We start from the raw sequence: 12,561 nt of genomic DNA on the forward strand, positions 1-12,561 counted from the left end.
AGCTGGCGATGACCTCCTCCTCATCAGTCAACCTCAGAGATGAGGCTGGTCCTCCTCCCGTGCCCCTGACGTGCCTTCTCATACTGGCCAGCTCATCACGGACCTGACGTCTCATATCGTTTATCTTCTTCTGGATTTCGTCGGGGGTCCTGGTCTCATGCCCAAGGGCATTGACATCCAGAGTGATCTTCTCCAGGATCTCCCTCTTGCGTGCCTTGTTGGTCTTGGCATTGTGGGCACCATGGAGGTACGCATCATATTGGGCTATTGCAGATGTCAGTATAGCCCTCACTTCCATGGAGAAATTTCTCTTCCTCCTCTCCTTATCCACCTTAGCAGCTGCCATGGCTCCACAAAAGTACTTTGCTCCAGGGGGGAAACAAGCAAACGGATGTACTTTTGCGCTGGACAGGCGTTTTTTTTGCACTTGGCGTAAGCCGGTGGGCCAGCGTATCTCAGGAAGTTGCGCCGGCGTAGTTGTGAGCATGCGCACAGGGGTGCTGGACAGACGTCAGCGTCACTGCGCATGTGCCATTCAGGATACGCCGGGCGGAAATCACTGCACCACGCTCGGACCATCATTTGCATGGGGTCACACCCACTTCCACCTACGCCGGCTTACTCCTTCTAAATCTAAGCCACGCCGACGCAGCTTTGGGAGCACTGGCTTCCTGCATTTCATGCTTGCCTCTCTGTGCTGCGTCGGCATAGCGTAAAGGAGATACGCTACGGCGGCATAAATATGCGCCAGTGTCTGTGAATCCGGGCCAGGGTGTTTAAGTCAGATTTAAAATAATTAACTTCTTAATACAGCTAAATTATACACAAGTGAAGGCTCTTATTTTTTTTTAAAAGTTAACGTGTTGTGTTCTTGCATGTATGTTTGTTTTTAAAGTTAGTGCATCCCTAGCTCACTTTTTTTTAGATGTGATTTTAGATTATTTTATTTTTCGTCCTGGTTAGAATGGTCACTTGGTCAGAAAGCGAGTTATTCCCGTCGGAGACATAGACAGCAATAAAAAAAATGGGGGCTAGCGATATACAGTGGGAAAAATAATTATTTGATCCCCTGCAGATTTTGTAAGTTTGCCCCACTTACAAAGAAATGAAGGGTCTATAATTGTTATCATATGTGTATTTTAAATGATAGAGACAGAATATTAACTGAAAATCCAGAAAAAACGCGATACAAATGTCATAAATTGAGTTTCAGTTCAGTGAGTAAAATAGGTATTTGATCCGCTACCAACCAACAATAATTCTGGCTCCCACAGACTGGATACAGTATGTGCTCATGTGGTACACAGATCAGTCCTGTCAATTTAAAGTGGTTATAAAGGCACAAGGTTTTTTACCTTCATGCATGGAATGCATGAAGGTAAAAAAAAACTTGTGTGCAACAGCCCCCCCTGCTGCACACAAGAGCCTTGACTCTTCGGGGGACTAGCACTCCTGCTATGAGAAGGATCCGGGCTGCTCTGTGCAAAACCACTGCACAGAGTAGGTAAGTATAATATGTTTGTTTAGAAAAAAGCAAGGCTTTAATATTGCTTTAAAGCGGAGGTTCACCCTAAAAAACATCTATGTACCATCCCATCCAGCATACTTGCGTCAGCTATAGTATGTTTTTTTTTTTGTTGCGCTGTATTTACCGTTTAATCGTGCAGTTTCGTTTCAGACTCCCGCGGGAAGTAGGCGTTCCTATGAAGAGGGGAACATGATTGACGTCCGGCTATGGCGCGGCACGCGTTCCGAAAATAGCCGGAGTAGGACTCGGCTCTTCACGGCGCTATACGGAGCCTGTGCACAGACTGGGAGCTGACTGCGCAGGCGCCGTATATATCCGAGTCCTATTTCGGCTATTTTCGGAACGTGTGACGAGCCATAGCCGGACGTCAATCATGTTCCCCTCTTCATAGGAACGCCTATTTCCCCGCCGGAGTCTGAAACAAAACTGAGCGATTAAACGGTAAATACAGCGACAAAAAAAAAACATACTATAGCTGATGCAAGTATGCTGGATGGAATGGTACATAAAAAATAAAACGTTTTAGGGTGAACCTCCGCTTTAAGAAGGTTCTCCTAATGACAACTCGTTTTGTGTATAAAAGATACCTGTCCACAGAATCTTTCATCCATCCTCACCATCTTTCATCCATCCTCACCATCATGGGCAAGACCAAAGAGCTGTCAAAAGGTGTCCGGGACAAAATTGTAGACCTGCATTGGAATTGGCTACAAGACCATCAGAAAGAAGCTTGATGAGAAGGAGACAACTGTTGGAATGATTATTCGCAAAAGTAATATATAATAACCATCAATTGCCCTCGGTCTGGAGCTCCATGCAAGATTTTGCCTCATGAGGTAAGGATAATCTTGAGAAATGTGAGGGATCAGCCCAGAACTACATGGGAGGAGCTTGTGAATAATCTCAAGGCAGTCGGGACGACATTCACCAAATAAACCATTGGTCACGCAATACGCCGCCGTGGATTGAAATCCTGCATCATGTACAGGCCTGTCTGAAGTTTGCCAATGAACTTTTAAATGATTCAGAGAAGGAATGGGAGAAAATGCGGTGGTCAGATGAGACCAAAATTTAGCTCTTTTGGCATTAACTCGACTCGTGTTTAGAGGAAGAAAAATGCTTACTATGACCCCAAGAACACCATCACTATAGTCAAGCACAGAGGTGGAAACATGCTAAAGCTACAGGCCGACTTTGCCACAATGAGAGGCAAATGGATGGGGCCATGTGTTGTAAAATCTTGGATAAGAACCTTCTTACCTCAGCCACAACACTGAAGGTGGGTTGTGGATGGCTCTTCCAGCATGACGATGACCAAAAACATACCACCAAAGCAAGAGAGTGGCTCAAGAAGCACATTAAGGTCATGGAGTGGCCTTGCCAGTCTCCAGACCTTAATTTTATAGTAAATTTATGGAGGGAACAAACTTTGAGTTACCAAGCGGCAACCAAGAAACCTTAAGGATTTAGAGAAGATCTGTAAAGCAGAGTGGACCAAAATCCCTCCTGAGTTGTGTGCAAACCTGGTAACCAAATACATGAAATGTCTTGCCTCTCTTCTTGCCAACAAGGGTTTCTCCACCATGTACCAAGTCATGTTTTGCTAGGGGATCAAATACTTATTTTACGCAGTAAACTGCAACTCAATTTATAACATATGAATCGTGTTTTTTCTGGATTTTTGGTTGATATTCTGTCTTTATCATTTAAAATATACCTACGATAAAGATTATAGACCCTCCATTTCTTTGTAAGTGGGCAAACTTACAAAATCAAATCATTTTCCCCACTGTACTTTATATACAGATGAGAGTTCCCACTATTGTGGTCGCAAAAATCGCCAATAATAATGCAGTCAATATTTACCTTGATCAGTTTTGGCTAGGCAGTTGTGTACAGCCAAATGAAACTCCTATTTTGCTTTCACTGTAGACTCACAGTATTTTGTGTATTTTTATTTTTTTCATGCATATACCAACATTATTTAGTGATCCTTTTTATGCACACCAGTGATTGCCTAAATGTGTCTACACAGGAGCATTAGGCAATCCCATGTCATATTTATATTTTTCCAAGCTTGCAAGGGCCCTTCCCATAATGTGCAAGTATACACAGCAGCACATTATGGCAGACTTGCCTTCCTAATCTGCTCTTCTCCATGGCTGATAGATCCACTCTGCTAATGCTCTGTTCAGTGACACAACTGCCATCTTTTCCATTCTTCCAGCTTGTCGTCATCCCTTTTCAACCATTGGTGAAACACTCTTGATGTAACTCCTGCACATGTGTGTTGGAGTTGCATTTAATTTTATTTTTTTAAGTTTCATTTTTTAGTCTGGTAAGTATAAAGTGTTGCATATGAATATTCTGTATATCCTAATCATACAGTAAAGGACACAGGCAAGTATTCATAGACCCTGGGTTATAGGCTTGTACCTTGAGTGGACACTGGCAAGCTTTTGAAGACGCACCCACTGAACGCTTATCACAATAACCCTACCCCACTTCAGTAAGTTTTCTGGTAGGCAATGAACCTCTTCTCCTTCACAAAGAAATCACTGTTAGCTTAATAAGTTTATTATTTTGTCTTTAAATTCTTCAAGCAACTACGCACTTTTAATGCCATAGTGATCCAGTGCATCTGGATTGGTGCAACCTCTGTAAAACCTTGAACTGTATGTACTCAGACCCCAGACTGTGGAGACGGCCTGTAATGTTCCTTTGGGCACTTGGGATCCTGCATGAGCGCTCAACTTGGCACTTTAGTGTAGTCAGCCACATGGTGCTGTATTGGCCCAGGGCTCTGGTCCATTCCTATTAAACCCAGTTCCTGAAGACACCTTCGGGAGTATGCCCACTGACAGGTAGCGAATAGTCTTATACAGTCCATCATTATGTACAGTTAAGACAAGGTAACCCTGTATCTCTAAGGCCCCATACACACCATAGAATCTATCCGCAGATAAATCCCATCAAATGGGTTTCTGCGGATAGATCCTATGGTGTGTACACTCCGTCGGATATCTATCCGCAGATAAATCTCCCCTGGGATGGATTTCCAGCAGATGGATATTTGCTGACATGCTCAACAAATCCATCTGCTGGAATCCATTCCAACGGATGGATCCGCTCGTCTGTACAGACTTACCGGATCCATCCGTCCAAAGGGATTCCCCACACGCGTCGTAATGATTTGACGCATGCGTGGAATTCCTTATATGACAGCGTCGCGCCCGTCGCCGCGTCATAATAGCGGCGACGGCGCGACACGTCATCGGCAGAGGATTTCAGCGGGGACTTCAATGCGATGGTGTGTACACGCCATCGCATAAAAATCTGCTGAAATCCTCGAGAGGATTTATCCGCGGATACGGTCCGCTGGACCGTATCTGCGGATAAATCCTCTCGTGTGTATGGGGCCTCACTGTTACTGTCAACTTAGTCTGAGGTGGATGACCAGGTGTGACATCACACTATAGGTTGCACACTTTTCCGCCACTTCTGCCTAAAGCATTTATACTTTCTCCCTCCCTTTTGATGCAATATTCATTACAGAACGGTCTACACCTGGGTTGCTGTGTTTTCCTACTGGACACACTGCTTTTTAATTGTCCAACAGGGGATTGCCTGCATCAGTAGCCATGAGGGAGACCAGGCAAAAGGGATTAAGGGCAAAGTGTGATACACTCTTTACGTTGACGCAGGAACAGATTCGAACATCAATCTCTGCATATGAGTAAGATCCGGATGTGAGTGCCTTACACAAGGAAGATATTAGAGATTAAAGAAGACATAAAAGGCAGTATTGGAGGGAGCAGCGAAATGCTGTATATTTGTTCCCCAGACTGCCATATATTTAACCACTTAAGGACCCGTCGCTCACGTATATATACGTCATTTTTTTAAAGATGGATATCTCGGTAACGGCAGCAGCCGCTGCCACAACCGAGATATCCATCTTTCTTGTGAGCGGTCCTTTAAACGATAACAGTGGTCTCTGTGGCGGCTGGAATACGAGTGAGGGCAAGATGGTCCCCATCCGTCTCCATAGCATAGCAGGGCGGAAGCGACGTCAAAACGTCACTTCTGCCCATGCTTCTTAAAGGCATATTTTCTTGTTGTCATTTTTTTCAAATGACACTTTTTTGCATTTTAGTCTAAATATGAGATCTGAGGTCTCCCCAGATCTCATATTTAAGAGGACCTGTCATGTTTTTTTCTATTACAAGGGATGTTTACATTCCTTGTAATAGGAATGAAAGTGACCCATTTATTTTTGTGTAAAAATGTATAAAATAAATAAGAAAACAACATTTTTTTTTTAAAGTGCCCCGTCGAGCTCGCGCGCAGAAGCGAACGCAAACGTGAGTAGTGCTCGCATATGAAAACGGTGTTCAAACCACACAAGTGAGGTATCACCGTGATCGTTGGAGCGAGAGCAATAATTCTAGCCCTAGACCTCCTCTGTAACTCAAAAGATGCAACCTATTGATTTTTTTAAATGTCGCCTATGGAGATTTTTAAGTGTAAAAATTGTTGACGCCATTCCACGAGCAGGCGCAATTTTAAAGCATGACATGTTGGGTATCATTTTACTTGGCGTAACATTATCTTTCACAATATAAAAAAAAGTGCGCTTGTAAGACCGCTGCGCAAATACGGTGTGACAAAAAGTATTGCAATGACCGTCATTTTATTCTCTAGGGTGTTAGAAAAAAATATATCTAATGTTTGGGGGTTTTAAGTAATTTCCTAGCAAAAAAAGAAATGTTTTAATCTTGTAAACACCAAGGTCCTTAAGTGGTTAAAGAGGGATATTTAAATATAAATTAAAGCTCACGGCTGCCATCAGCAAAAGTCTTGCCATTGTTCAGATTGATTCTCCTTGATGTCACCATTCCCTTTTGGGTGCAAAGACACTGGCAACATCTTGGAAGGAGCAATCTGTGATTAATGGATCATCATAAAGAAATAAAGGACTTTTATACCCTGTTCCAAATTATTATGCCAATTATATTCTTCTCATTTACCTAAATAATTGATGTAAACCACAGTCGGCATAATTCTCATGTTATCAACTATTAAGGCGGAGGTCCACCCAATTTTTTATTTTTTTTTCAAAAGCCAGCAGCTACAAATACTGCAGCTGCTGACTTTTAAAAAATGAACACTTACCTGTCCAGCGCGCCTGCGATGTCGGCAGCCGCCATCCTCAGTGAGGGAATCGGGAAGTGAAGCGCTGCGACCTCACTGCAGGAGGGGAGGGTTCCGAAAAGCGGACGTTCCATTTTTGGGTGGAATTCCGCTTTGAGTACAATTACAATTTTATTGAACAAACCTCCTAATGATAACAGGTTTTTTTTTTTTTTTTTTTCAAAATAAACTTACAATGCACTTGTTCCAAATTATTACGCACAGTAAGTTTCAAAACACTTTATAGGTTGTAAAGAACTGAAAATTGTCGTCTGTTGTGTTTACACAACATTTTAACTTTTTAAACATTTTAACATGTCTCGTTACATTTTAACATAGGACCCCTTATTTGATAGCAGCTTCTGCTTGAATTTGTTTGCAAGATGCCAGAATAGCCTCCCAGAGCTGCTGTTTGGATGTAAACTGCCTCCCACCCTCGTAGATCTTTTGCTTGAGGATGCTCCAAAGGTTCTCAATAAGACTAAGATCAGGGGAGGTTGGAGGCCACACCATGACTTTCTCTCCTTTTATCCCCATAGCAGCCATTGATGCAGAGGTATTCTTTGCAGCATGAGATGGTGCATTGTCATGCATGAAGATGATTTTATTACACAAAGCATAGTTCTTCCTTCTGTACCAGGGAAGGAAGTGGTCAGTTAGGAACTTCACATACTTTGCAGAGGTCATCTTTACCTCTTCGAGGATCCTAAAGGGGCCGACCAGCTCTCTTCCCGTGATTCCGTCCCAAAACATGACTCCACCACCGCCTTGCTGACTTTGCAGCTTTGTTGGAACAGGGTGGCCGCCCACCAACCAAAACTTTCGTTCAAGAGCATCTCGCATCAGGCCCCCATTACAGCAGAAAAAAAAACACTCCTACACACAAGTGAGTACCGGATGGACTAAAGCTTGTAATGGATAACGTCACAGGCCTTGCTGCCCTCAAGGATAAGGAGTATCATTACAGTCAAACGAAAAAAGAAGAGAAAGAGGGTGCATCACCCTTGTGCATTATTCCTATAAATATAAAGAACTACTTGTAAAAGCTTGCGATACAAGTGATCTCCAGAAGACAAGAATCTATTTATTACTATTTGTAAGTAGTTTTATATATTTTATTCTAATACAACAACCTAAGGATAATGCACAAGGGTGGTGCGCCCTCTTTCTCTTTTTTTTGTTCCCCATTACATCACACTGTTCTCCCTTGTATCCCCTTAGATGACCTCTCCTACAAAGTGGCTTTTTTGGTAGTTATCACATTTTTCAGATATGTCACAGTTAGCAGCTCTCTCCTGTAGGGGGGATTTCCTTTTTTTTTTTTTAATGACAAGGTAGTCTTACGCCTGAGACCATCCTTTCGTCTTTTAGATGGTATCACATTTCCATCTTACCAAAGACATAGATTTACCATCCTTAGAGATGCCTTCAAAGCATTTCCTGGACATAGTTTAGAGCCAGTAGAGTCTACCTGAAAGCAACAGCTTACATCAGGAAGACTGATTCTCTATTTTTCCTCTTCTCAGGACCTCACAAAGAACATCCTGATTTAAATGCTACTGTCGCTTGATGAATGAGAACACTCATCAGAGCTTACACTCTTAAGAGACAAATCCCCTTCTGTGCTCTTATATGCTCATTCCACCAGATTAATGGGAGTTTCCTGAGCTTTCCAGTGCTGCGCCTCTGTAACCAGCTTTTGCAGACAAGGTCGTCTTGTGCCCAAGACCATCCATTCTTCCGAAGGTGATTTCAGTCTTCCACCATAATGAGGAAATAGCCCTACCATCCGTATGCCCTGGAAAAGTATTCTAAAGAAGTAGGGTAAGAATAGATGACAAGTGGGTGTGTCCTCAAAAGCTTTCCTGCACAGTACTTCAAGTTATGGAATTTACAGGTCATTCAAAATTTCTCTTTTTCGCATGCAGCCAGCCAAATATTAAAAGTATAACAACATTCGCAAAGAGGCTTTCATCTTTTCTCTCTAAAAGTCTAACTACTATTGTATGTTAGTTTTTTGAGTAATTATTTTACAGCTATAGCACATCTTGTAAGCAATGTGTGTTATTGGGTAATTTTTCTTTATTAAATGTATCTCTAATTTTTTTTAAGTATTGAAGTTATGCCTCACAATTTCACCCTTTTCTCCTTTTCCTCTTGTTGATAAAGACCTTTATGTGTTAAGACTTTTCCCTTATCTCCTTGACTCACCCTGTTCTTTTTCCTTTGGGGTCTCCTTCCTCTCATTGCCCAACATGTCCCTCTGCAGGTGGTGAAAGTCGGACTGGTGGAGACGTCCCCCCCAAACACTGGTATGTGAGGAAGAAGTGCTCCCTAACCTGTACCCATCCCTCCAATCCTAACCTAAACCCCTTTTGTCTGTCCTTCCTTAAACATAAGTTCTTCCTCACTCTCTCACTCTTTTTTCATCTTTTTGTTTTAGATGCTGAAGATTCAATTTCTATCGCTGTTGGATTGCCATCTACTTCTCCTCCCTCTTCATCTGGGATTCCTCGTGATACTTCTGCTACACCTCCATCCTCTCCATCACTCGGTGCTGCGTTACAGGGAATCACAGGGTAAGAAATGTGTTATTAAAGATGGAATTAACTGTACCAGCAACAGAAATGCAGCACACCAAGATGCAGAATTATCTTCCCTTATTAACCACTTAAGGACCGCCGCACGACGATATACGTTGACAGAATGGCACGGCTGGGCACATGGACGTACAGGTACGTCCCCTTTAAGAGCCAAGCCGTGGGTCGCGAGCACACTGCAATCGGTCACAGAAGCTGAAGAACAGGGAGAGGTGAGTGTAAACAAACCTTCCCCGTTGTTCTCTGTGGCTTGTCACTGATCGTCTGTTCTCTGTGGCTTGTCACTGATCGTCTGTTCCCTGTCATAGGGAGCGAAGATCAGTGACGTCACACGTCCGGGCACGCCCCCCTACAGTTAAAAAAAACACATTAGTACACACTTAACCCTTTAGCGCCTCCTAGTGGTTAACCCCATTCACTGCCATTGTCATTTTCACAGTAATCCGTGCATTTCTATAGCACTTTTCGCTGTGAAAATTACAATAGTCCCAAAAATGTGTCAAAAGTGTCCGATGTGTCCACCATAATGTCGCAGTCACAAAAAAAAATCACTGATCGCCGCCATTACTAGTAAAAAAAAAAAATTATAAAAATGCCATAAAACTATCCCCTATTTTGTAAACGCTATAAATTTTGCGCAAACCAATCAATAAATGCTTATTTTTTTTATTTTTACCAAAAATATGTAGAAGAATACGTATCGGCCTAAACTGAGGGAAAAAAAATGTTTTTTATCTTTTTTTGGGGATTTTTATTATAGCAAAAAGTTAAAAATATAGAAAATTTTTCAAAATCGTCGCTCTATTTTTGTTTATAGCGCAAAAAATAAAAACCGCAGAGGTGATCAAATACCACCAAAAGAAAGCTCTCTTTGTGGGAAAAAAAAGGACATTTTATTAATATATTTTAATATTTTTTTTGGCACAATCAGAAGCCAAGTTATAGCAAAGTGCACTATAAACTGTATCAACACGCAGTCAGTCTGTCAGATGAAAATTTAATTATAGGTTGATGCTTTTTAATAAAGACTTATGACTAATAGCTAGTCATTAAATGGCAGGCTGGCTGTGTGTGGCACCAAGGAAAGAAGGGGTTTTGGGAAGGAAAGGGGCAATCTAGCACAGAATAGATGGGGAGTAATTTTATCGGGGGGCTTGATTTGCACCCGTATTAGTGGCAATTGCAGATCTTAATCACTATAATTCCGACTAATGGGCACACCACTGACTTAATATGAGACCAATACAAAGGTTGTCAAGAGGCAGTCCTTAGTATGCATACTGGTTGGCTCAAATAAGTCCTTGCGATGATGTAAATAACACACTGAAGGTGTAGGCAGTTTGTTGAATTAGGTGATTCATCAGATAGAAACAAACTTGGCAGTGGGTAACAATATCCTTATTGAGTATGTCATCAGTCTTTGACAATTTACAAAGTGGAGACTTCCTCATTACATTACATGCTGCAGGAAAACGTCCATGGCCAAATACATTGGCCATATGGTGAGAGTACTTTACCGTCCCGGGCCCAAAACGAAACTGCATATTCCAGATGAGGTCTTACTAATGATTTGTACAGAGGAAAAATTATATCTCTCTCTGGAGTCCATACCTCTCTTAATACAACGCAGCTTGGCATTGCATGTTATTATTAAGCTTATGATCTACCAAAACCCCCAAGATCCTTCTCCACTACGGATCCCCCCAGCTGTACTCCTCCTAGTATGTATGATGCATGCATATTTTTAGCCCCCAAGTGCATAAATTTACATTCATCTGCCACAAAGTCGCCCAATTAAACAGAACATTGAGGTCAGCTTCTAAATTGGAGACATCCTGTAAGGATGTTATTCCACTGCATTGCTTGGTGTCATCTGCAAAGACAGAAATGTTACTTTTGATCTCAGACCCAATATCATTTATAAAGATATTAAAAAGTAAGGGTCCCAACACTGAACCTTGGGTACACCACTGATAACCTTAGACCATTCAGAGTAAGAATCATTAACCACGACTCTCTGAATTCTGTCTTTTAGCCAGTTTTCTATCCATTTACACACTGATATTTCCAATCCTGTAGACCTTACCTTACACATGAGCCATGTGTGGGGAACTGTATCGAACGCTTTTGCAAAATCCAAGTATATCACGTCCACTGCCACGCCTCTGCCCAAGGTTTTACTTACCTCTTCATAAAAAGAAATCCGGTTTGACTGACAACTTCTGTCTTTCATGAATCCATGCTGTCTGTTGCTTAAATAGTTTTTTTTCCAGCAAGTTTTTTTTTACCAGTATCTTCCCAACTATAGAAGTTAAACTAACAGGTCTATAGTTACTTGGTAAAGATTTTGTTCCCTTTTTAAATATAGGCACCACATTGGCCCTGCGCTAGTCCTGTGGTACTATTCTTGTCATTAATGAGTCCCTAAAAACTAGATACAGTGGCTTTGAAATTCCAGAGCTCAATTCTTTTACGATCCATGGGTGTATACCACCAGGTCCAGGTGCTTTATCCACCTTCATTCTGTCTAAATATTTGTGGGCAATATCACTTTTGAGCCATTGTGTATCATCTGGGGCTGTGTCACTACCACCCCCATTTTGGACATGCTCCTTTGTATACACAGAACTGAAGAATGTATTTAATTATTATTATTAATATATTTTTTTTAAAAATTGGGGTTTGTCCTACTATCTTTTGCAATCTGTTGTTTGTTTTGAGTTTTTGCATCCTTGATTTCCTTTTTATATATCCTGTTCTATTCTTTCTAACATTTAAATGACACTAGTGTTCCTTCATTTTTATAATTTTTTAAAAGCCCTTATAGTTTTTATCGTTTTTTTAGCTTTGGCCGTGAGCCACATAGGTTTTATTTTTAGCCTTTTAAACTTATTGCCCATGGGAATATACTTTGCAGTGAGTTCACAAACAGTCTTTTTGAAGAATTCACATCTGTTCTGTGCCCATTGATGCCAATATTTTCTCCCAGTCTAATGCCGTGTACACACGATCATTTTTCGGCATGAAAAAAACATAGGGCTAGATTCAGGTAGGGCGACGTAAATTTGTGCGGGCGTAGCGTATGTTATTTACGCTACGCCGCCGCAATTTAGAGAGGCAAGTGCAGTATTCAGAAAGCACTTGCTCTATAAGTTGCGGCGGCGTAGCGTAAATCTGCCGGCGTACGCGCGCCAAATTCAAATTGTCAAGAGGTGGGCGTGTTTTATGTAAATAAAACAT

At 41.7% G+C, this 12,561-nt stretch overlaps 1 protein-coding gene across 1 annotated transcript in view; it reads left to right on the forward strand.

The window, feature by feature from the left end:
- Positions 1–12,561, forward strand: part of PACS1 (phosphofurin acidic cluster sorting protein 1) — a 288,112-nt gene that overhangs the window by 232,462 nt on the left and 43,089 nt on the right. The window contains exons 20-21 of the mRNA XM_040328826.1: positions 8,991–9,033; positions 9,165–9,300. Of these exons, the coding sequence (XP_040184760.1) occupies positions 8,991–9,033; positions 9,165–9,300 (179 nt within the window). The remainder of the gene's footprint in view (positions 1–8,990; positions 9,034–9,164; positions 9,301–12,561) is intronic.

This window comes from Rana temporaria, chromosome 11 (assembly GCF_905171775.1).
Source record: "Rana temporaria chromosome 11, aRanTem1.1, whole genome shotgun sequence".
In the NCBI taxonomy this organism is placed as follows: domain Eukaryota; kingdom Metazoa; phylum Chordata; class Amphibia; order Anura; family Ranidae; genus Rana; species Rana temporaria.